Raw genomic sequence first — 26,336 nt, 5'->3', positions numbered from 1 at the left:
ATACAGACTCTCAAAATGCAATTAATGCCTGAATTTGTGATTTAAAACTGAAAAAAGAAAAAAGCTCCCAAGAACAGATAGCTCCAATGACGAATTTTACCAAAAATGTCTTAACAAAAACAAATTTTGTATAAGCTCTTCCAGAATTTAAATGAAGGGACTGATTCCCAAGGCATTTTAGGAAACCAACATAACCTTGACATTAAAAATGGCCAAAGACACAAGCAACTACATCTATATCCCTCTAGAGCACAAACATAGGCATCTTCAATTTAGAGTCAATCCGACAGCAATAAGTAGACTACTACATGGTGATGAAGGGACGCAAAGATGTCATGGAGGGAATTACCCAACACAATCCTCCTGTCCACACACTGAAGGGAAAGACAGAAAAGATGCCTGCAACCAACTGCAACACCCTTCCATGACGACAGCTTAAAGAGAAGGCACAACTTGGCAACTGAGGACCTCTTCAACTTAACAAAAGACCACACTAAAACCACAGCTAGCAATATCATGTGACCTCACTTAGAGAAAGGAGGGGAGAGGAGGGGAAAGACAAGAAGAAGGATGAGGAGACAAGATGATTCTGTACAGGGAATCCACAGAGTAAAAAATTAAGGACAGGTGGTCAATATTCAAAAATCAACTATTTCCATATACTAGAAATGAACAACCAGAAAAGAAAATTTCAACAATAGCACACAAAAAATTAAGTCTAAATCTAGCAAATTTAATACTTAAATGGTTAAAATCATGGAAGTTGATTAAATAATTCAAAACTCATATGAATACAGAAAGATATTGTGCTTAAGATGCAAAATATACTTGACCAAATCTAGACTCAACAACACTCAATTCAAAATCTCATAAGGGTTTTTTTTAATATAGAAATGAATGAATGAATTCTAAAACTTAAATGCTAAAAGGAAAGGAACTAGAATATCAAAACTGTTTGGCAGGGAAATTGAAGTCCTAACACCTGCTGGATGTTTGCCAATGCAAGCGATGATGGCATTGAAGACAGGGGAGTCATCAGAACAGGGCAGGACCAACACAGAAAAAAAAAAAAACCCACAGGATGTTTGAAGAGCCCAAAGCATGAAATAGCAGGAAAGAAGCAACCACATGGTTAAAAACAGAAGAAACAAACCCAAGCTATAGTTCGTCCTCTCAAAAATTAACTCAAGGGGGTCGAGAAGATCTTATGATATCTTACCATAAAGACTTAAGTTCACCACCCAAACTGAAAAGCCAAGCACTGTGGTACATGCCTATAACTTCAGCTCTGGAAAGATGCAGACAGAGGGATCCCTGGGGCTGCTGGCCAGTCAGTCTAGCAGAATCAGCAAGCTACAGGCTCAGCAGAGACTGGGTCTCAAGAAGTACAGTAGAGCGGAACTGAGGGAGACACCTAAAGTCATCCTCCGGGATTCCACGTTTATGCACATATACATATACACAGACATCCTCCTCTCTCTCTCTCTCTCTCTCTCTCTCTCTCTCTCTCTCTCTCACACACACACACACACACACACACACACACACACACACACACGCAGTAAACACAAAACTAGCTGAATGTAGTGGAAACACTACAATCTCAGCTTTAGGGAAGATGGACGATCTGGAGTTCAAAATCATTCTCAGCTACATAATAAATGCTTCTACTTGGATGTAAAATTATCCAACCAAAAAGTAAATAAAATAACTTTTTTCTTTTATTTTTGAGATAATAAAATTACGTCATTTTCCATTCCTTTCCTCCCTCCAAACTCTCTCATATACTTCTCCTGGTTCTCTTTCAAGTTCATGGCCTTTTCTTCCATTAACTGTTGTTATACAGAAATTAAAAGTCTATACATATATATTCCAAAATATAAACTGATCTATCTGTTCAACGTTACTTATATGTAAACCAGCATAACCAGAATAACAACCTAAAAAATGTACTTATACCCACAAGTTAAGTGTAGTCCTCAGTCCTCATCAAAGAAAACCCATCTCTGAAACACTGCAACTCTTCAAAGCCCCTCTAAGACACAATTACAGGAATGCTACAAAGACTTGATGTCCAGTAACAATTTCTTAAAAGCTATATATTCTATGTATTTTATATATTCAATTTCCTGGCATTTAATTGAACCTGTGAAAAGCTAACTAATGTCCTATTGCTTTGTAAAGAGTGAATTCCATTTATCCGAATCGGTGGTTGTTTCTTTGCAACCCAGTTTCCCATGCTAGATCAAGCTTCAGCTTCACGATTCTCTGAGAAGCCCTCATCATCCATCCGAACACTGAGATGTAAGCAGTTTTTGGAAGGTTAACATCCAGGCACATGTTCCCTGCTCCACTCCACGCCTGGAGCTTCTTATTACCTCAGAACTAAAAATAAACACTGCTGATGAGCGGCATGTGGCTCAGTGGTCCGGCACTTCCCACACTTCACAAGACTGTGCTCAAGTCCCAGCCCTGGAGGGAGGAGGAAGCCCCCAAAAGAGGTATCAAAGGAGAGAGAGAAAAGGTCACAGTGAAGGTCACACAGGAACTGCAGCTCTGCCTCTCTATCAAGCCTTTATGTAAAGAGGCACTGGCTGACCTCCCATCTGCAAGTTCTGTGGTATCTGAATGTTCCCTATTTGTGAGATTTCAAAGGCACACACAGAACAGTAATGAAGGTCTCCTTCGCTCGGTTGGCAGGAGAAGTGCCATTGGCAGGGACGATCCAGAGCAGACAGAGCGAGGCCATTTCTCAGCTCCCGCATCTAAATTCAGTCAGCCGTTCTCCTCTATGCCACTTTTCCCATATAGAGAACTTTCCTATCAAGTTCAAACACCTCATATTCTTAAACTGCTTCCTACAAGCAAACTTACACTTAAGTTTCATATTTTTACTGGGCGGAGATGGTGCACAGCTTTAAATCCAGCACTCGGGACCCAAAGACAGGTGAATCCCTTTGAGTTTGAGGCCAGCCTGGTCTACAAAGGGAGTTCCACAACACCCAGGGCTACACAGAGAAACTGTCTCAAAAAAAAAAAAGACTACACATTTTCAGGCAAGTATTTTTCTGTCTGTCCACGTGTGTTGAAGTTCTTCAAAAAAAAAACCTCAAAATTGTGACCGTGTGGCACACAACCCCTAGATACAGACCAGAGATGACAACAGTAAGAACTCCTGGGACTGCGATGACTTATTATACCTTCTGTCCTGCAATGACAACACGGTCTCCCAACTTCAGGCCAAGAGATGCCAGCATGGCCTTGCTGGTAGCATGATCACTGCTTGGAAGCACGGCCTTAGAGACGGAGCAGGACAGAGGCGCCGCATCCAAGAGCATCTGCTTAATTTCCTTAGCAGTTGCTGCAGCATCGGCCATCTCCAGAGGCATGTCCACTGGGTCCGGAACAACATCCACCGGGATCTGTCCTTTATCATTCTACCACAGAGACAAGGGGGAAAAAAAATCCTTAGTTCTTACGTGCTCGGAGCACTAGAGAACCACCTACGACTCTTAATGCAGGGTTTTAAAGTCAGACACAGCCGTTTATTTACTCAAATCTTCTCGAACTCTTCTGCAGTACCAGGAACCATTCTAGGTGCTAAAGATACCAGGGAAGGAATAAAAACACTCTGCTGCCCTCAAAGAGTGCACACCCTTGTGGGACAGCCAGAGCGTCAACAGATTATGTGGCGTGCTAACCAGGAGCTGAGTGGTAGAGAGACACCAGGGCACAGAGAAAATGGGCACCTGGGTGGCTGTAGGGGAGCTGGTGACATAAAGAGGGGGCGGGAACCCTCACTGACAAGATGCAAAGGAGATAAGAGGAAGGGGTCTGGTAGGCAATCATTCTGTACACTGAGAAGGGCCAGTACCAGGGCAGAGAGAGATGCCTTGGCCACACATGAACACGGTGAAGTAGCAGGATGCCTAGCTGCCCAATCCAAGACCCAGTTACATCCAAGAACACTCCTTACAGACATTTCATCTACCAGAGACCATATACACAGTGACCCCACTTCACAGCTACCTTAGTTTTCATAAGTTCCCTCAATCAAGTTTGCACAGAGGAAAAGAATCTCCCTCGCCCATGATGTCTCTCGGGACCTGTCCTGTCATTAAGGGCCAAAGACTACATTCTGCTGTCCCACAGTTGCCAAACTGGCTCTATGACCTCAGCCATCTGCCTGGCCATGCGGCAACTCAGACTTCAGAAATAGAGACAACGGTGTATCTAATATTGATTGCATCCTAAGCTGCAATCAAGAAACTTGCCCCATTCTCCCTAAGGAGAGACTGTATCCAGAAGGAGTTTATCTGTGACAAGATAAAATAGCCAGCTATAAACCCAGTTTGTTACATGGTATTTATATAATTCAAAACCTGTCATCTAAAAAATAATCTCACTTAGGTCTCTCAAGGAGGAGCTTGCAAACAGGATCTCCAGAAGAATTTTAATCATCTGCTTGAAGGGAGTTAATATTATATTTATAACATTATGTTATATATATGATTAATGAGGAGTTCATATTATATTAAAGCGGGAGAGGCAGTAACCAAATGAAAACATTCTGCGATGTCCAGTAGGCCAGTGAGAAAACAGGATGTGGGGAGATAGATAACAACATCCAAATTCAACTCTTGGTTGGAGACACCGTGAGATGTTTCATTCTCTTGCTTCAGCCTCTTACCCTAAATGCGGGGTTTGCTCCATGCTCCAGTAAGGTTTTCACAGCTCCTGCACACAAGTTATACGCTGCAATATGCAGGGCTGTCCCAAAATTAAAGTCGCTGCAGGTGGCGTCCACATCTACAATTAAACATAAAAGATATATTAACTCAAACTTTAAATTCAGCAGTCACAATTTACAAGATGATGGTGGGGCGTTGAGGAGGGGATTTTAGCGTTTTGGAGACTTAGCCCCCCAGATGCAGTATTTCACAGTGGGACAAATCTCCATAATTATAACTTGTCTAAAACAGCCAAATGGATATCCTCCTACTTCAGTGTAATTCCTTGTAAATGAAGTGATAAGCCACGAGTTTCCCAGCTATCCTAAATAATCTGCAGCAGAGGCAGTGAACGGCAGTAATTGGTGTCTGTGAAATGACAAGCTTTCCATGGCCGCTCACCACACTCTTACGCATTCCTCGTAATGCAATGCACCTTGTAAGACACAGTAAGGAAGTCAGCTTTAGGACAGGAGTCAGCAAATGAACCCTAGCCCCTGTTTCTCAAACTTTTATGGGAATGCAGGCGCACGTATTCACAGACGCGTTCTCTGAGCCTGCACCCATGCTCCACCTGCAGAAATGAGCGGCTGTGACAGACACCAGATTTCTGGAAAGCTAAAACAGCTATTTACTAGTCAGCCTTTGGTAGAGAAAGACAGATACCTGTGCGGAATCCTCAAAACAATAACGAGTCCCTGCAGATAGGAGCGCTTACATACTGATTCACGACACTACTCGACAGATGAAGTTGGACCCCACAGTAAGAAAAGGAACCTTGCAATTTAAATGTACGCTAATCACAGTAAATCACATTGCATTATACTTGAGCAGGAAATCATCTGGAATGGAGAATCCTATTTTGTTATGTTTCCTACAAGGGTTTAACAGTCTCTGGCTCCACAGTTGTGTGTTATCTGCAGGGGGCCACACTGGCTTGACTACACCTGTGACAACACAGGCCTGCACTACTGAACACAGGGCCATGGGGAGACTCTCTCCCCAACATCACTCGCAAAACGGAAAGAAAGAATTTTAAAAAGAGACCAGATGATTGTGCAAAGCAGACTCTAGAAACTAGCCTCCTGAGAGGACTGGCTCTTGAGTCTCTAAGACGTCTTTGAAACGGGATGGCACTGGGCACTCTATCTAAGCTAGAAGACTCCTTCTGTTGCTCTTATTCCTCTTAATAGAGGAGAACCAGAGAAAACATCAACTTTAGGATATCACCATCAGCATGTAGGGGCACCCTAAAATTTATCAAAAAAATTCTGGGAGGAATGACATATAAAAGAGTACCCCACAAAAAAAAAAGAACTTTCAACAGAGGAATCTAAAATGGTTAAAAGACAGTTAAGGAAATGCTCAACATCCTTAGTCATCAGAGAAATGCAAATCAAAACAACTCAGATTCCAACTTACACCTGTAAGAATGGCCAAGATCATAAACACTGATGACAGCTTATGCTGGAGAGGTTGTAGGGTAAAGGGAACACTTCTGCATTGCTGGTGGGAGTGCAAACTGGTACAGCCCCTTTGGATGTCAGTGTGGCGATTTCTCAGAAAATTAGGAAACAACCTTCCTCAAGACCACATTTGGGTATATATTCAAAGGATGCTCAATCGTGCCACAAGGACATGTGCTCAACTATGTTCATAGCAGCATTGTTTGTCATAGCCAGAACCTGGAAACAACCTAAATGCCCCTTGACTGAAGAATGGATAAGGAAAATGTGGTACATTTACATAATGGAGTACTACACAGCAGAAAAAAATAACATCTTGAATTTTGCAGGCAAATGGATGGAGCTAGAAAACATTATTTTGAATGAGGTAACCCAGACACAGAAAGACAGTTATCATATGTACTCACTCATAAGTGGTTTTTAAACACAAAACAAGGAAAACCAGTCCACAAATCACAATCCCAGAGAATCTAGACAACAATGAGGACCCTAAGAGAGACATACATGGATCTAATCTACATGGGAAGTAGAAAAAGACAAGATCTCCTGAGAAAATTGGGAGCATGGGAAACTTGGGAGAGGGTTGAAGGGGAGGAGAGAGGCAGGGAGGGGAACAGAGAAAAATGTAGAGCTCAATAAAATCAGCAAAAAAAAAAAAGAGTCATCCTCCCCAATATTTCAATGCCAGTCCAAACACACTGTTGCTCTATCCACAGGGCTCCACAATAAATCCCCACTACACTGGGGATCTGCAAACACAAGAAGGCCCAGAAAACACTTGTTTGGTTTTTTTTCCTTTGGACCAAGCCTTTGTGAAAAGACAGTAAAGAAATTCTTAACTACTTCAGAAGTAAAACAAAGAGCATTAGGAGAAAGCCCCCTCAACAGTGACTCGGATGTCATTATGGAACACCTGTTAGTAACGGGCATCTGCCAGCACTTGCCTTTTGGTTTCGATGTCTTCAAAATCACTCTTATAAGCTCTGGGACATCAAAGTATGCAGCGTAATGCAAGGCGTTCATGTTTGTCCAGCGACTCCGCAAGCTCGCGTCTGCTCCCAGATCAATAAGTTGAGCTGCAAATTTTACAGCTGTCTCAACATCACCTGAGGAAAAGAAACAAATTATTTTTCTTCTGTGCATATTTTAATTCCCAGGGCATATATCTCTAATGTCTTTCTTTAAAAGCTAAAGCAAACATCACACTGGACCTACATTTTTACTGCAAAAATCTTACCTTTTAAGAGTTAATCCCAAGCAAACGCTCCTATTCAGGAGTGTGAATTAACACAGTGAAGATGCTCACAGTGCCATTACTGATTATGAGTAAAATTCTGACAGCCTAAGAGCACGGTAGAAATTATTTAAATGAATTAAGACCTCCATACTATGGACTACAATGAAGACATTAAAAGAACAATGTCAGTTCAGTGCAAAAATATTTGGGTTACTATTTTGTCTTGCTATCATTTTCAGACTATAAATTCATTTTGATTTGACGGAAGTATAGCCACATTGTAGATTACAAGAAGAAAAGGCACTAACAATCTAAGTTCGGTATCAGATTACTGAAACAAGGACAGACAACCACAACATAGTCTAGTAAGAGAGGCAGGTTACTCCTTGGTAAAGCACCAAAGAACAGCAATTTTGGACATATCCCGCACATGTTTCATAAGTAGGAACAGAACTCAGAGATAAGTCTATACCCTAAAGTCTTGAAGGACTGCTATGCTAGAGAACTGACCTTGATCCAGCCTTCATGAAAGCATCTGGAAGATTCTTGGGTGGGATCTCAACTACTGGGCAGTTAGGGACAAAGCCTACTGCAGAAAATGTTGAGACGTAATCACAGGTATCAAGACTTCCCCAGAAGGTGGGGGAGGGATCCACGTATACTCAACAGATGGTCAGCTGGATGCCCCGCCCAGGTCACTGGCTGGCAGCAGACATCACACAGGCACAGATGCAGAGTGAGGAGGGGCCAGCCACATACTCACCGATGCCATGAGCCCCAGACTTGCAAGTGTAATGTAACAGAGTCATGTCCGTCAGCCCATCTCTATCATTTACATTGCAACCTCTCTTGAGAATCTGAGGAAAGAGGTGAAATAAGAGTAGGTATGTTTGAATCAGTCATAAGAAACCATATACCTATTTACCTAATTTACATACAATACATGAAAAAACCATATACATCTATAATTCAAATAAAAATTTTCCCATCTGGGATGACAACATTCCTCTACCCCAAAAGTCAAAGACAAACAAAAACCTCAACACCAGTCATAAAAACTCCCCTTTTGACTTGTTGGTCAGGTGTAGGTGTCCAAGAGACTCTCAAAATATCATAGGCTATGACTGCTGCCCTTGGTGACCTCGTAGAAGTGGAAGTTAAGTCCCTATTGCTGAAGCCACCATGCTTAAGACATAAGACCCAGAGAACCTGAGCTGGATCTGACTTGGCAGCCTCCTCCCTAAGAACTAGCTTCCATAGCACTAGAAGGCACCACACAAGACTCACAGGAATGAAGCAAGCAACAGTCCTACCCAGGTAAGATAGTATGAGCCACAGTGGCCCCCGTGGCATGATATCCCTAAGGGTGCAGCAGTGACAGCCATACCTTGGCAGTAACCAGTAGTTCAGCAAGAGGAAGAGAGGACCTGATACAGGAAACCCAGCCAACTACCAGGCACAGTGGCATCATGGACTGTGGAGAACCTACCATCGCCACTTTGCTGAACCAGAACAATTCTTAATTATATTCTAAATAGTGATCCATATGCCCACATTTAAATGTGTCTCACCCCTCGTCAAAATACAGAGAAAAGGTGTGTGAGACCTAGCCCCAGTTGAGCTACAACTCAGCTCCCAAGCCCAAGCTCAGAGACTGCAGCATAAGAGAGGACAGACAGACAATAAAAGCCAGAGGAACACGAAATTTGCATGAACTGTGTCTCCTAGAAACAGCAGAGAAACTATGCCCATGAAGTCTCATCAATATGACTGCTTGAGCAAGACCTGAACAAGGACACCCACAGACATGCTAGCATGGAAAGGGGCTATCTCATGGGGCCCCAACCTGACAAAGAATTCCAGGCAACTGAGAAATGCTGAGATCAGGAGAAATGGCCTTCCTCAGTGAGGAGTTCCCTATTGGCTATCCGATAACAAATGGTCAGCTCTAAAATCATACATACATTATACAGACTGAGCAGGTTGTAGTTATACTCAGTAATAGATATATACACATATATGTGTACTCACAAAAAAAGAGGTTATAAATTTGGGGGGACAATGGGAGTACCTGGGTGGGGTTAAAGGAAAAGAGGAAAATTATGCAATCATGTTTTAATTACAAAAAATAAAAAGAAATCAAAGTTGAAAACGTAATCTGAGAAAGCCCACGATTACGTGTGACGACCACAGCATCTAAGCCGTCAGGCTAACTTGGCCCGTCCAATCACATTGCGCTCAACCCTGTACTCTGCAGTAATGAAACCTGAGCCTGTCTGTGGGCAGGAGGCCATCCTTTTTTTTTTTTTAACTTTCTTTATTATTTAATCTTTGTGCCGTTCACATCATGCATCCTGATCCCACTCATCTCCCATTCCCTTGCATCTGCCTTCTGTCCCTGCAACCTCCACCACCGGCCCAAAATAAAACAAAATTAAAGATTTACAAAAAAGGAAGAAAGGGAAAAATCTCACAGAGAGTCACACAGTAAACCCCTTTGTCCATGTATTTTTACATGCAGGCGTTCATTGCAGAGAATCACTGGTCTGGTTCGAGGCCCCTGGTCTCTGCTACACCACCAACACTGGTGCCTCACCGGGACTCTTCCTGGACATCCCACTGCTGAGGAGGCCATTCTTAAAGATGACTCCAACATGATGTTACTCCAAATACATTCTTTCAAAAATGAGCAAAACTTTTTTCCAATGGCTACAATAATACTTGAAAAAATGTGTTTCTCCTACAGCATTACAACATGTGTCAAACTCTCCCTCAAAAAGATGAACATTTTAAAATGATATTTAAGCCTAGGTCATTACCAGACCCTCCCAAAGTGTAGAAAGAATGTAATGGCATTTAAAACCTTCATGAAACGGATGCACGTCTGCAGAACCACTTTGTACAAAGAAGGGGTGTGCAAAATGCCTCTCCCTGCTCCCACCAGAAGTCTGCGATGGCAGAGGACAGGCGCCAGAGGACAGGCTGGGACGTACAGGCAGACGGGAGGCTGTGACGGGCTTCTCCCCACAGGGATCTCTCCTCTCAGAAGGAGAAAATAATCTAATCACCAGCTGCATGTTGAAATAGGAGCGGCGGGGCTACGTTCCTGGCACCCGGCCGCCCGCAAGGCTAGCTTTATACCCGAAATAATTACATGGAAACTGTATTCTTTTAAACACTGTCTGGCCCATTAGTTCCAGCCTCTTATTGGCTAGCTCTTACATATTGATCTAACCCATTTCTAATAATCTGTGTAACATCGTGAGCTGGCTTACCAGGAAAGATCTTAACCTGCGTCTGTCTGGAATGGGAGAATCATGGCAACTCACTGACTCAGCTTCTTTCTCCCAGCATTTTGTTCTGTTTACTCCGCCTATCTAAATTCTACCCTATCAGAGGACCAAGCAGTTTATTAGTTAACCAATAAAAGCAACAGATTAGAAAAAAATCATTCCCATATCAGCTGCAGGAATGCAAAGCTTACCACGCCAGCTATGCTTACCTCATTTCCAATAATGTCAATGTTTTGCTGGACCTGAGGAACCCATTGTCTTAAAATAGCAAATAATTCTGAGACTGAAGTTTTGGGATCAAAGAGAATTTCCTGACATGATGCATCGTTGGGATCAAAGAAAGAAAACTCTGAAATACAAAACAGTGCAAGTTGGGTTTATTATTGGTTTCAAGCATTTTGGCTTTTTATTCCCCCAAGACAGGGTTTCTCTATGTAGTCCTGGCTGTCCTGGAACTCGCTTTGTAGACCAAGCTGGCCTCGAACTCACTGAGATACACCTGGCTCTGCCTCCCAAGTGCTGGGATTAAAAGGCATACGCCACCACTGCCCAGCTTGGTTTCAAGCATTTTGGAGGTAAGTGATGGGGCAAACACTCAACTGATACAAACATTTTCAGAGGCAAGAAAAAAAGCCTGGTAGCATCAAGCAAGTCTCAAGATCAAGAATGAGTCATGCTTAAAGCATCCTGGGAGTGAGGCGCCCAAGTACCATGCATTTAAAATCACACGTGTGAGCCAGGCGGTGGTGGCGCACGCCTTTAATCCCAGCACTCGGGAGGCAGAGGCAGGCGGATCTCTGTGAGTTCGAGGCCAGCCTGGTCTACAAGAGCTAGTTCCAGGACAGGAACCAAAAGCTACAGAGAAACCCTGTCTCGAAAAATCAAAAAAAAAAAAAAAAATCACACGTGTGAGCCCAGGTCTCAAAGCCTGAGTTGTGCAAATGTGATTTCTTGAGGCCCAGAGACATTATTAAATTTCATCAATATCTCTCTCAAAACACAAATGGCAGACAGCAGATTCTTATCGATGGTATAACACAGGTAAAAATAAACACACCAAGTGGGAGGTCCCCATGTCCTTTACTCTTCTGCATTTCCTGATGTCCTTTAGTAAACAAGCACCTCTTTCTTCCCCAAGCTGCTTTGGTCATGGTGTTTCATCACAGCAATTAATAACCCTTACTAAGATGACGAGGAAGCCTTTTATTGCTATTCTTCTGGCACACTGCTAAAGTATTTCTGTTCAGATCTGTTTATGTTTATTTGTGTCGTTAAATAGATGTAAATAAAAGATATTACTAAAACATCTAAAAAATTTAGAATTAACTCAAATGCTTCTCAGGACATGATTTGAGTAAGTGAAAATCCTATTCATTTACTTTTTTTAAAAAAAAAGATATGGCTCCAGAGTTGTCAGCAAGAAATAGATGCAGCATTTAACCCAAATTCTACTTGGCTTCCTACTCAAAAAAGCTTATTATAGAGTTACTAGTTAGCTTATGCTATCTTTACATTAAAAAAAAAAAGTCCTGAGTAAGAAAAATAAGATGGTTAGCTATGCAAAGTCTCGTAACATTTTTGAGAGTCATCTAATACAACTTTAAGTCCATTAAACTGATATAAGTCAACATGACAAAATAAAAATCCATTGCTAAACCTAAGACTATCCACCTTCAGTCAGAGGAGTAAACCATTATCTGGGTTTAATAACTATGTCTTGCGCTTCCCTGAAAAACTGTATGTTAAGGGAATGTGTGTCTAGAAATTATGAGATGATACATCCAACAACCTAAACACGGCAAGCACGACAGCCAAGAAAGGGTATTAGGTATGAATATATGAATATAGAAGCTTTCTATGGAAGAGAACAGAGCCAAATGGCCAAATGGCCATAGGGGTCTGGACGTGGAAAAGGGCTCAGATATGTGCACAGTGGCAAAATCTTAAGTTGATCCGTTGCCATTTGTTTCATAGCAGTGAGGTCTTCCTTCAGTCCTGGTCTGTTCTTGGTGGTAGAATATGAAGGGTTTTTTAATTTTGGAGAAATCCTCCTAGGAATGGAGATTCTGTCAAGGTACTCTTTTGTGCCTTGTGCAGTCTTCGAATGCTCCAGCTTTTTAATTAAAATAACCAAGAGGTTTTGCTCATCTTCAATGAAACTATATGGCCTTTTCTATTTGTGTTTAAAATTCCTGTCACTTCGGCTGAATGGAAAACTGGACTGTGACCCTTTTTTTGTTGTTGCTTTTTCGTTTTGTTTTGTCTTTATTATTTTTTCAAATTTTATTTCAAGCTCTCCCCATCCTCCCCTTCTCCCTTCTCTCTCCCCATCTCCCCTTATCCCCATCCACCCTCATCCCTGTGTTCCCAACCCCTGTCCGGCAATCTTGTCCACTTCCAATATCCAGGAGGATATGTTATTCTTTGGGTTCACCTTCTTATTTAGCTTCTCTAGGATCACGAATTATATTGTTTTGTTTTTTTCAAACTTCCCAAAACTCAAATTCTAAAGTTATTCTGACTTCATGTTACCTTTCAGGCTTCTCAGAGGAACCCAAAATTTTCTAATGAAAATGATTTTTGTTCCCTTTCCTTATATAATGGGGTGAGGTGGGGAGAGAGAGACAGAGACAGAGACACAGAGAGAGAGACAGACAGAGAAAGACAGACAGAGAGAGAGACAGAGAGAGAGAGAGAGAGAGACTCTACTAATTAGACTTATTTGCTTGGGAAGAATTATCAAGTAAAAGAGAAACTACTTAGAGGTCAATGTGTTATATTAAACTGAGCGGCTTAAACTGCCGACAAAAGGCAAGAGTTGCTTGACTCTCTTTATGATGTAACACTTCTGTTACAGACGGACAGACGACTGACAGATAAGTATCAGTGACTTGTCCAGAAGCTGTAGCAAATTCTTAGAAATCTGGTAGGCCCTGGTCCAATTTATCAGTTACAGTTCAAACAGTCTGCAACGTCAGGAGAATAACTCCTTTTCTACAGCAATACCATAAAGAACTCCTGAACAACCTGCAGCTTTCTTCTTTAATTTACTCCAATGCCTTTCTGAAAGGGTTATAAGCACTATTCTAAGAAACTGCCAGAGGGTTTCTGGGGGAGCCTGTAAACTAGGGGTTTCTGGTAACTTAAAGATCACACTACTGGCTGGGTGAGAGCCTCCAGCGCCCTGTGTAAGTGATCAGGAGGCAGCAGGCGTGGGCTCAGCAGGGCAAGGCTCACAGACAGGGTAACTATGACCTTGTTTGAAATATTTCTGGCACGTCAACGTTTGGCTGTCCAGATTTAAAGTGCCCTTTTCTCTTAAGGCCTGCAACTTAGCAGCAGTTTAGAAAAGTGAGCCTTTAGAAGTGAAAGGAGGCGGCATTTTTTGTCTCTGAAATCACCCCTGTCTGAATCCAGAATTCACGAGCTCTGCCGTGCGATCGTCATTTCAGGATGCTAAGCTCGGGAGAACCCGTTTTCGTTCTAACTGGTCGCGGTGGGTGAGGCTTTGTCTTGATGCCTTGGCCTGGAATGAATTTTAAGTCTGCTCTGAGGCTCCACATTACCCCATGGCCTGAGGAAACCTGGTGGACTCTGCAGCGCCAGTGAAGCCTGCTGGACTTCGGCAGAGCTCTGGTTGGAATGTCCTATTTGAGAGGGAGCACAGAGTTGGTTTCTCTGGCGCGCTTCTGTGAATACCCAGGCCAAGTTTAAATAGACTAAACTTACAAGCAAAGTTAGTTTCATTGTGATTGTCTCTGGTAAGACATGTGGATGGTAGGAAGAAATAAATTATCCTTCCATAGAGAACTGTGCTGCACCCATTGTCAGCGGCCTCTCACCCTGCCCGTTCTCTCCGAGGTTCCAGCCATCTGTAAGCCTGAGTGGATCCTATGTTTCTCTAGTTTTTTTCCCCCCAATACCTGGCCAGCACTTTCCAAAATGACATTTTCAACTTTCAGAATGTGCCTTTCCCCTGATTTCTCTAAGCTGAAACCAAAATATCCATGTGAACCTCAGGGAAAGAGCCACCAGTCACACGTGAACAAATCACATGCCTGCCGCAACACAGGTTACTCAAAAGTCTGCCGGAACATCAGGTGGTATCGCCAAACATCCACTGAGAGCCCCTGTCCTCACCTCATCTAGACATTCAGGCACAAATCCAGGAACCCAGCTGACTGGAAGTAGTTTATAGCACGTCTTCCAAACACCTTGAACTGTCCCTTAAACACCTTGACAGCTAATGTCACAAACTGGGCACACCAGTGGTTCTCAACCTGTGGGTCATGGCCTCTTTAGGGTCAAACAACCCTTCGATGGTTGTCATCTAAGGCTGTCAGAAAACACAGCTCTTTCTATTAAGATTCACAATGGTAGCAAAATTACAGTTATGAATTAATAATGAAAATAACTATGGTTGGGGGTCACCACAACATGAGGAACTCAGCACCAGGAAGGGTAAGAAGCTCTGGGGTAGAGGCTTAAGAGTCTTGATATGTCCTGAAAGGAGATGTTCTCTTGTTCATCATGTGTTAAGTGACCATGCCAGGTCCTGGTGTGAAAAGCATTACTACAAGATAGCAACGGTGAGTTTCCACCAGGGCTCAGAACCACACCTGAGCTGCTGCCAAAGACAAAAGCCCAGACATTAGAACCTGGCTTCCTAGAAAAGACGACAAACACTGCACTTGAACTTCACTGCAAGGAGTCTTATGTATGACAAGAACCTTTAGACTCCTCAGTCAGAATTGCATGAGGCACCACACGGCCTTGGACAACTCACCAGCTTACTTAGGAAGAGGGGTCTCCACTCGGGCATCTTGCTACGCATTTATCTCAATCACTCGGGAAAACTGAAGCCCTATTGCACAGTGTCTGGAAAAATGCAAACTGGACCAGAAAGGGGAAGCCTGGACCTGACTGTAGCCCACTTGACCTTTTCGGCTGGTTCAAGCTGGATAAGCTAATGCCTGACTTCACTGCACTCCTGGATGCCGCTTAATCCCTCCTGACAGGGACACTCACAATCTCTCCTGCAAGTCTTGAAGTCTTTTAAACATCTACTAACTTGTCAAACAGTCTCCATGGGAGTCAAACAACAAAACCTGCATGAACAAGAGTCACCAGGTGAGCCTGCTGAGGTGCCACTGCAGATGCAGAGAAAGGAGGAGAAGAAGGCAGACCTGGGAGAATGCCTCAGGGCTGTCACACCGTCAACAGAGAAGAATCTGGAAGAACAGGTTAGCAAACAACCTGGAGAAAGGCCTCACGTGGTTTCCCAATCACAAACTTAGGTGTATTTCTTGCAATAGCAGTTAAGGGATTTGTTTTTGGTTCAGTTCACTTGCTCATCCCCTAGCCACTTTCATAGGTATTGGCCATTTCTAATGGAGAGACACTCCTAAATATGTATGAGGACACAACTGAGGAGTCTCTAGTGCACGCCCTGTACGAATTCTCGTTCTTTGCTGAGAGAATTAGACATCCCCAGGGATGAGCTCCCTAGTTGGTTATCCAATACCAAGTCATCAGTCCTGAGATCATATGCATGCATGCAAGCAAGACTCAGCAGGTGTGTGCTCGCGTGTGTGTGTGTGTGTGTGTTTGTGTGTGTGTGTGGCAACAACATTTATAGGAAAAGAGGGCATAAATTTGAGAGGGATGGAGGAACTTGGAGAGATCAGAGAGAGAAAAGGGAAAGGTAAAATGGTATAATTACATTTTAATTTTAAATATTTTTAAAAAGTGAATGCCGCCGGGTGGTGGCGGCGCACGTCTTTAATCCCAGCACTTGGGAGGCTGAGACAGGCAGATCTCTGTGAGTTCGAGACCAGCCTGGTCTACAAGAGCTAGTTCCAGGACAGGCTCCAAAACCACAGAGAAGCCCTGTCTCGAAAAACCAAAATAAATGAATAAATAAATAAATAAATAATTAAAAAGTGAATACCTAGTCTAGCACTGATGGTACTAGGGGGAAATGATGAAATGTCTCTTTAGAGGAATTGATGGAATATGTTAACAAGCAAACAACTGCATTAAAAGATAACACATATGTTGATAAGAACAGATCTCAAAATGTGTATTAGTGACTCAATTAAGTTACAGAATTATACAAACATTTACATAAAACTGTCAATATACAAAATTATACTACCTGTTGCTGCAGGTCTTCACATAGGTAACAAAGTATAATAAATGATCTGATTATTCACACTAAATATAAGTATAAATAATCAGATAATTTATTTTATCTTGTTACCTATATGACAGTGGTTAACTCTGGGAATAAGAGAAAAAGTGTCAGAGGAGAAATAGAGAAGACTTGAACTGAATCTATGTGAAATTTTTTTTAGCTAAATCAAACAATAATATCTTAGTCAGCCAGGCGGTGCCTTTAATCCCAGCACTCGGGAGGCAGAGGCAGGCGGATCTCTGTGAGTTCGAGGTTAGCCTGTTCTACAAGAGCTAGTTCCAGGACAGGAACCAAAAAGCTATGGAGAAACCCTGTCTCGAAAATCCAAAAAAAAAAAAACTATGTCATAAATTCATCATGCCAACTGTGGCTTAGTATTGATACAAATGTGTGTAAGCCAAATGGATTATTTTCTCCAGAAAAAATATTCCTACATAAAAGGGGAAATATAATGAGAAAAACACCCCATATCCAAAGCACATAAAAATAACAGGCATACCAATAAATATAAGTCTCATTTAGAGAAAAATTTAAAAGTACAGGACTTGAGCAGAAAAGAAACATCATACTCCTGGATTGTAAGAGAAACAATTTAAAGCTGTCAGTTCTCTATAGAGCAGTTAAGTAATTTCAGTTCTAATCAAACCTTCGCTAGGATTTACTGGAGAGGGACAGAGATACTCATGTTCTTGTTCTGTGTCAGAGCTTCTCCAAAACTGATGGAGACAAGCCCTCGGGATCTTGGGGCCCTCGGGATCTTGTTACAATGTAGACTCTAACCTAGTAATTCTCTGCTGAGCCCAGACTGCCTTTCTAATGGCTCCAAGATACCATGCTAACAGCCTAAGAGACAGTAGCAAAGATCTGGAAAGCAAATGCAGGAGAAATAAGCAGAAAGTGTTGAGAGAAGAACACCAGCCCTGGAGGTAGGGAAAGCCTGCAACAATGTTTCAGTAACTGAAAACAATCAAATGGGGTTGGCGGGATAACTCAGTAAGAAAGAATACTGGTTGCTCTTCCAGAGGACCTGGGTTCAAGTCCCAGCACCCACATGACAGCTCACAAGTGTCTGTACCTCCAAGGGGATCCAATGCCCTCTTCTGGCTTCCGAGGGCACTAGGCACAAACATGGCGCATAGATACACATGCAGACAAAACATACACACATATAAATATGTTTTAATTTTTAAGACACTCAAATGATAAGGAAGTAGTCAGCTCATTTAAATAATAATAGCAATGGATTATACTTATTAATGTTTGACTAGCAGCTAGGATGGGATTACTACTCTTCTTTTTTATTTTTAGGTTTTGGTTTGGTTTTTTGGTTGTTTTTTGTTGTTGTTGTTGTTGTTTTGTTTTGTTTTGTTTGAGACAGGGTCTCACTATGTAGTTCTGCCTGTCCTGGAGCTCACTCTATAGACCAGGCTGGCATTGAACTCAGAGAGACTGACCTGCCTCTGTCTCCCAAGTGCTGGGTTTAAAGGTGTGCGCCACCATGCCCAGCATTCTGCACACTACTCTTTAAGGCAACACTGGTAATGCTTAGTAAAGAAACACCTGGGATGGGAGTCTAGAAATTCTGAGCACCCGACACTGACAAGGAGACAAGAAACGTGTAATCAAAGGAAGCAGAGAGTAAGACAGTGTTCTCGCTGTCCCCAGATCCTTGAAGGCTCTATCTAATTTAGCACTGTGAGTTCCACACACCAAACAAGTCCCAGAGTCCAGGGAGACACAGTTTGAGTCCACAGGCAAAAAACCTATAACTGAAGCTTCTTAACAATGGAATATTATCCCATTAGATTCTCGGTGTGGTGTTCTGAATGAGCTGTCTCCCCTGAGTCTCAGGCATTTGAATACTTGTTCCCTAGCCAGTAGCTGTTTAGGACGGATTAGAGGTGGCCTTACTGGGAGAATTGTGTCACTGCGGATGGGCTTTGCGGTTTGAAAAGACTCCCACCATTTCACGTTAGCACTCTCTGCTTCCTGTCTGTGGGTTGAAGTGTGAGCTCTCAGCTGTTCCTGCTGGCATGTCTGGTGCTTGCTGCCCTGCTCCCCATAGTGGTGGTGGACTCTTACTCCTTTGAAACCGTGAGCCCAAAATAAACCCTTCCTTCCCTAAGTAGTCTTAGTCATGGTTTTCTATCACAGCAATTGCAGAATAACTAATACACCCACAAATGAGGCTCTGCAAGAGACTGACTGGCTATGTCAGAGGTCTCACCCATGAAATGTCTCTATGGGAATGCCTACACAGATGCCAAGTGTCTGTCATCCTAATAGAAGCAATGTTTACTTCCAGTTAGGCAGAGGGGGCATTACTCATTATCATCTCCCTATGGATATATTCAGCCAACATTGAGCAGCTAACATCAAATGACTCCCTTACCCTTTATTAGGTAAGCCAAATAAATAAATAATATGCCTGTTATTCCATGCTAAGCCTGACAGTCTAGTTAAGGAAATACGGTAACTAATTCAAGATGGAGTAAGTATGGAGCAAGCACGATGTACTTTTTGCTCAAGGCTTCCCCCCATAACTAATTTGCTAGAACTGAAATAAATGCAGCCAACATGAGTAAATGCTGCACATGAATCCAGGTGTGTTTCAGGCAAGTCCTTGGAGAGCTATGACCAGAATCTAGACACAGAAAGGACACACTTGGAAATGAGGAAGTACTAGAATAGATATCAGGGTTTCTTAAGGCAAATTCCTAGTGTAGTAACTTTAATCTACTAATATATTAATATCCCAAAGTTTGTCCCTCTAGAAACAAACTGAAATACTGAAAACCCAACTACAGTGGAGATGTAACAGTTCTATATTTTTACAATTCTATATTCTATATTGTCATTTCTATAAAAATTACTTTATCCATTTATCAACTATCTTATAAAATATATTCTTGGCAGAAATAAATCAAAAAGTACAAAAACTAGACCCCTTCCAAGTTTACGTGTTACAGAGAAGACTTAAATGGATCAGCTTCAATAGAAGCTGATTTCATTCCGGCCCCCATGAAGATCTCACACTAGCCCTGCATAAGCACATGATGCTTTTGCAAGTCAGTCTGTTTAACCAAAATTAATACACCACTAGCAGAATGGTACATGTTTGAGCACCATTGCATTCTAAAAATAAAATCCTCCAAATCCATAAAAGTGTTTAAAAATCAACGTTTCTACATAATAAAAACGCTGACAGCAGAAATAAAGAGTTGAGCTTAAGAGGCAGAAACTGTGATAAGCAATTGTGGTTTTGAAAAAGGAAAAGCTTGAAATCTTATAAAAATCACAGCAAACGGTTTCAAAATAATATGAGTGCAGAAAGAACCTGATACAGGAGTCTGGCTATCAGTTCATAACAATAGACAGACCTGTGACATACCACAGTCCAAAGGCACTGATACAATAAACAGACCATGACATACCACAGTCCGAAGGCATTGGTACAACAGACAGACCGTGACATACCACAGTCCGAAGGCATTGGTACAATAGACAGACCGTGACATACCACAGTCCGAAGGCATTGGTGCTGCGGAAATGGAAAAGATAACCGGCGTGTCCGAGCCTGCGAACAAAAACGGGTATCTTCCGATCAGCGAACTTCCTTCCAAAGGAAAATCCGGGAGGTCCTCTATGGTCATCTTCTAGAAAACCACCTATAATGGGAAAGGAAAACTCAGAATGCATTTCACTAACACACAACTTAGGATGACTGCCTTCGGTCAACAAAACCCCTGAGAGTTTCATATAGTTAACCTGACATCGTCAATGGCTGAGCAAACAGTTATTTAAGAACTATGCGCCGCTTCCCACAGCCTCGCACCATCAGCAGCCCGTGTACTGTTGCAATACAAAGCCCATGAGAGAGAAACTCTAATAGACTTATTTTTAAAAAATTAACTTACCACTAAGAGATAACCTGTTTACAAGGCTGAGCTAACCCAAATGGGCAGCATTAAGCCAGGTCCCCAGTAAAGCGACCTTGGATCTCATAATGTGACATGGTCCGCCACTGGAGCCATGTCCCATGCTCATCCTCTGGGAAGGCTTTAGTTCAGCAGATGGCCATTACTTTCTAATATCTCAGAAAACATCACTGACAATTATTTCATTTTTACCAATGGAAGCAATGGCTGAGACTGTCCCACTTAGCAATGTGGGGGTCTGTCTACTCCACCGAGACAGGAGGAGGGCTGTGACTTCTCATAGCTCTTCTCCCAGAAAACATCAGTACGAAGAAGGAATTAGCTCTAAACTACACCTGTGTTATACACAGCCTACATCTCAGGAATACCACAGAAAGCAGAGAAATGCTATGTGAAGTTTAACTGTACAACTAAAACTTAGGGTTTTCTTTTCCGTTCTGAAATATTTTGAATTCTTTGTGTTTATTTTTAGAGATAAACAAGACCAAATGACTTTAGATTATATTAAACACAAAGAATATAACTAAGCAAAAAAGTTAACTAACAGCTTATTCTAGTAGGAGATATACCACATATATGATTCTGTGTATGCTTTTAACATTGGGGTAGCATACATCTGCTAGGTAGATTTATGTCACCTTAAAAGGCCGGAGTCATTTGAGAAGGACTCTCAGTTGAGAAAATGCCCCCAGACTGGCCTGTGGGCAAACCTATGGTGCATTTTCTTGATTGATGAATGGTAGGGGAGGGCCCAGCTCACTGTGGGCAGTGCTATTCCTGGGCTAGTGGTCCTGGGTACCAAAAGAATGCCAGTTGAGCAAGCCATGAGGAGCAAGCCAGTAAACAGCAGTCCTCGAGGCTTCTGTGTCAGCTCCTGCCTCCAGCCAGGTTCCTGCCCTGGCTTCCCTGGACAATGGACTTACAAAACTGTAAGATGAAATAAACTTTTCCTCCCCAGGTTGTTTTTGATCATGACGTTTCATCACTGCTATGGAAGCCCTAAGACAGCATCTTTAACTAAATCAGCTTACCAGCCCGCTCAGCTCCAAGGAAACAGTCGCTTGGAACTAACAGGTTTCCTCCCCCACTTAGTTCAGACCTTTTCTCTCTCTGAGCAGAACTAGTAGGAACAGTGTGCTCTCTTCTGGCTTAGAGAGTATACACTTATGTGCACAGGAATGTTACACAGTAAACAAACTAGCCTCGTTCTCATTACATTAAAGGAATCTCAAACTTTTGTAGAGGGAACTGGTGTAGAAATTACTTGCCACCGGATTCATGGACTCTTTCGACATTAGCCTTGCTGCATACATAGGAACAACACAAAAGCAAGGGATCAGTGTTAAACAGCAGCGGTGATCTCCATCAGTCATTCCAAACACTAAGGAATGCCATTAACACAGCCCCTTCCTTCTCATCACACACGCCCCATCTACAAGTTTCTACTTGCAGGCCCCTGCTTGCTTGGTAACAAGTCTGGGTAAATATTCCCCACAGTAGGTAGGAAGCGTCCTTTGGAACCAAAAAAATCTAACTTAGTAAACATCCATAACGGTCACCACACGCAAGGCCCCGTTTTGGATGTTTCAGAGATTACATAAAAGGGTGGCTGGAGAGCCATGTGTGGCAGATAGCTTACAATCTATTCTAAAATGAAGCATCATCGATGAACACAGTTGATGACACAGAAGGGGACGTGCTCCCATCAGTGAGTACCAGAAACTGCTCTGGGAATGTCAAAGGATCAGACCATACCCTGAGCTGAGCCTGGGAAGACACTGAAAAGGACCACATGCTGTAGGGTACACACAGCTGGGAGAGCCAGCGGATGTAAAGCTAACTCCATTTTGGGTTTGGAGTGGGGTTTTCTTTAGTGGGGAAGTAGCTACAATAGTTCTTAACTAGTTAAAAAAAAAAACCACTCAACTCCATAAGCACTGGGGAACTGGCATACCAAGAGAGACTGACACACTTAAAGCCGTGTTTTAGGAAGAGTAATCCAACTGTAATCACACTTTGGGGATTCAGACACGTTTCCTAGACTCTTAATTTGTCAGCAAAGTGATGAAAAAATGTCTTGCTGTGATCCCAAGAGTACCTTTCATTTCTTGCAGATTGTCAAGACCCTTAAAGAGTAACCTACATCTGGGGAGACAGCTCCGAAGGTAAAGCGTCTGCTGCCCAGGTCTAAGGTCTGGAGTCAGGATCCTCAAGACTTACAATAGAGCAGGGTGGGCGAAGTGACCCACCTGCAATAACAACACTCAAGGGATGGAGACGGGGACCCCAGGGCAGGCTTGTTTCCTAGACCAGACAAACCAAAACCTCAGGCTTAAGCTACAGGGAAGGCAGGTGACATCAACCTCTGGCTAGAAGCATGCACACATAGGTGCACACACATAACCAAAAAAAAAAAAACCTAAATTTTACACAACTGTCGACTACCACAAGAACAAAACCAGCATTCTGAACACACATAATAAACATTAAAATTCCAGATCCAAGGTGGAAAAGTAATTTACACAAGACATGGAATCCATTTAATTGTTTTACTTGACACTTCAATGATGTGGGATTCCCCTCTGTATACTATGAATATGTTTTATTACCACTGGTTAATAAAACAAAAAAGTTGCTTCAGCCTACAGCAGGACAGAATATAGCCAGGCTAGAAGAGATATATATAGAGAGAGTAGGCAGAGCCAGAGAGAAGCCACGTAGCTGCCAGACAGAACCTTACCACAGAAACTTACCAGTAGGCCACAAACACGTGGTGATTCACAGATTAATAAAAAATGGGTTAACTTAAGATGTAAGAGCTAGCTAGGAAGACACTTAAGCTATTGGCCAAACAGTATTGCAATTAATACAGTTTCTGTGCTGTTATTTCAGGTCTGGGCGGCTGGGAAGAATGAGCAGCCTCCATCTACACTTCAAGACCAGGGAAGTCACAGTGTTACCTAATCCGCATGAGGAACATTCTTTGTATCTTTGCACCTTAATGACAAAAAAATTCTTTGCCTTCTTGGGAAAAAAAAAAACACCCTTTCTTTCATTTCACCACAAACTACCCAGCACACAAGTTTCACATATTCCCGAATCCTTCCCTAGGCACAATTTCTAGATCTGAAAGGCCATGGTACCTGGAACCTTGATCAAGTATAGAGGCCTACTGATCTGAGTTGAGTAGGTATTGTTTGCAAAATCTCCTTCAGCTAGCTGGTAAGGGCTGGTTTGAGAACATGATCCCTAATTAACTGGGCACGCCCATGTCTTAGAGTTTTAATAACTGGAACTACGTCCTCCAAACTTTGAGGCCCATGGAAATTTCATCTTATTCCACTAACTCAAACCACTTCTGAGTAAAAGCATATTGTCACAAGGCTCCAACAGTTCATGGTTTTCCAAGCAGCCTGATCTTGTCTTTGCACATCAGTAATTAGAAGTGTCAAGCAACGTCTTCAGAGAGGTTGGGCCGTCGGGACTCCAAAAGGAACCGACCATGCCATGAAATTCTTTCAGAATGGTTTATGTCTGTGATGCTGGGGATGGAACCTGTGGCCTCACATATGCCAGGCAAATGCTCTACCACTGAGCTACACCTCAGCCTTTCCCCCAGTGCTTGAGATACGGCTGAAGGGCAGCATACTGGAGCTTCTCGCCTAACGAGGAGACCTAAGCTGTGTCCACGTTAGACTCACAGCCAGTTTCCCATCATAGTCAGTCATGGGTGTTTATTTTCAAGAAATCCCAAAACAAGACTAACTATGTACATTTTATAAGCACAACCCCAAGGGTCCTTTTATTTGCTACTTACAAAACATCTGCTCACCCACACACACATATTGCAAGTATGTGAGCCTTTATTCTCACGAGATCCGGGAACAAACCATGTAAAAGCAGGGCTCCAGTGACCCTTTCATTTGTCACAGGCAAAACACTGGAAAAGCAGTCCCAAGCCCTAGACAGCACATCAGACACCTGCCCTGAAGTTCCGTCATCACAGGTACGAATGTCACACATCCAATAACATTGTTTCTCATGAAGTCCTAAGCTGTGCATTCCAAAGATAAGGAAAGGAGTTCTGTCCTCCTGTAGATTCCAGCCTGGGGCTCGGATGCTACAAGGAAGCACAATTACTGCAGAGTAAGGGCTGTAACTGAGGAGAGCTGGGCACTATGTGGACATAGATATAAGACAGCTCGCATAGGATTTCTGGGACCTAATAACTAAAGGCTCGGATGGCCAACACGGTAGCTACAACCTACATGGGGCTTTTAAAATTAAAATTTCCATTGGTCTAGCTCAGAGTTTCTTAAACTGCAGGCTTGGGTTTGGGGATGGGTTCAGGCAACCAAGTTTAGCTGTCAACACACACACACACACACAAACGGTGATCTGAAATAGTTCAGGTTTCTAAATGTATGATCATCTAAAACAAATACAAAATCAAATACATAATGTATCGGAGGTGTTTGAGACAGTGCTTATGGTAGTATCATGTGACCCCACTCCAGCCTTGGTTCTGAAGACACCACGTGTGCACTTAGCACTGCACACGTGGACATACCATGCAAGGACACCTGACACTGCCTTAAACAGCTCCACCCAGACGCAAGCCCTTTTCACAGAGTTCTGCTCTTACCCAAATACAGGGGCTTAATTACGGAAAACAAAGGCTTTTTAGAAGTGCCCATTGTCCTTCCTCAGCACGGAAGCATCAAATTAGCATATTTTAGAATTAGATTTTTGTTAGAATGTTGATTTTGTTAATTGCTGTTTGTATTCTAAATTTTAAAAAAAAAATCACTAGCTGGGCATGGTAGCACATGTGTTTAGACTTGGATCTCTATTAGTTCCAAGGTAGCCTGATCTACATAGAGAATTCCAGGACAACAAGAGCTACATAGTGAGACCCTGTCTCAAAGTATTAAGATTATTTAAAAAAACATTGATACTAAAGAGATGACGCGGCAGTTATGAGCCCTGGCTACTCTGGTACCCAGGCTGGGTCCCACCACCCACATGACAGCACCAGTTCCTGTTACTCCAGTTCCAGGGGGCCCAACACTCTCTTCCGGCCTCCACAGGCACCAGGCACAAACATACATGAAAGCAGGATACTCATGCATGTAAAAGAAAAAATAAATCTTCTTTTTAAAAAATCATAAATCAATTCTGGTTTTGGATTAGGGCAGAATTTCCAGCCACTTCTGAAAGGGTCTTAAACATACATATGTTTATTATGTATACTTATGATATTTATATTGATACAAAACAGCTTTGTCAGCACTACAGATGAATTCTGCAAAACGTTGAGGATGTTCTGTATCCTGTAGCATCAAATGTTCGTCCAACTTAAATGTAAAAATAAACAATTATCTCTTTATCGTGCAAATCTGTTTCCATCTTTAATAAATAGTAAAATCATATGTATACCAAAGAGTGGTTCTAAAATATATTATTTATTGTCAGC

The 26,336-nt window shown here is 42.4% G+C and overlaps 1 protein-coding gene across 5 annotated transcripts in view; it reads right to left on the bottom strand.

The window, feature by feature from the left end:
* Positions 1 to 26,336, bottom strand: part of Clip4 (CAP-Gly domain containing linker protein family member 4) — a 69,674-nt gene that overhangs the window by 40,132 nt on the left and 3,206 nt on the right. For all 5 annotated transcript variants that reach the window (XM_075955825.1, XM_075955824.1, XM_075955826.1 and 2 more), the window contains exons 2-7: positions 20,443 to 20,590; positions 10,936 to 11,075; positions 8,197 to 8,290; positions 7,141 to 7,302; positions 4,691 to 4,809; positions 3,201 to 3,437 (exon numbers count right to left, since the gene is read on the bottom strand). In XM_075955825.1, the coding sequence (XP_075811940.1) occupies positions 3,201 to 3,437; positions 4,691 to 4,809; positions 7,141 to 7,302; positions 8,197 to 8,290; positions 10,936 to 11,075; positions 20,443 to 20,575 (885 nt within the window). In that variant the 5' untranslated portion in view covers positions 20,576 to 20,590. The remainder of the gene's footprint in view (positions 1 to 3,200; positions 3,438 to 4,690; positions 4,810 to 7,140; positions 7,303 to 8,196; positions 8,291 to 10,935; positions 11,076 to 20,442; positions 20,591 to 26,336) is intronic.

The sequence above is a fragment of the Microtus pennsylvanicus genome, chromosome 21 (assembly GCF_037038515.1).
Source record: "Microtus pennsylvanicus isolate mMicPen1 chromosome 21, mMicPen1.hap1, whole genome shotgun sequence".
NCBI classification, from domain to species: domain Eukaryota; kingdom Metazoa; phylum Chordata; class Mammalia; order Rodentia; family Cricetidae; genus Microtus; species Microtus pennsylvanicus.
Note: the sequence above shows the minus strand (reverse complement) of the source record. Positions and strands in the feature narration are given on the sequence as shown.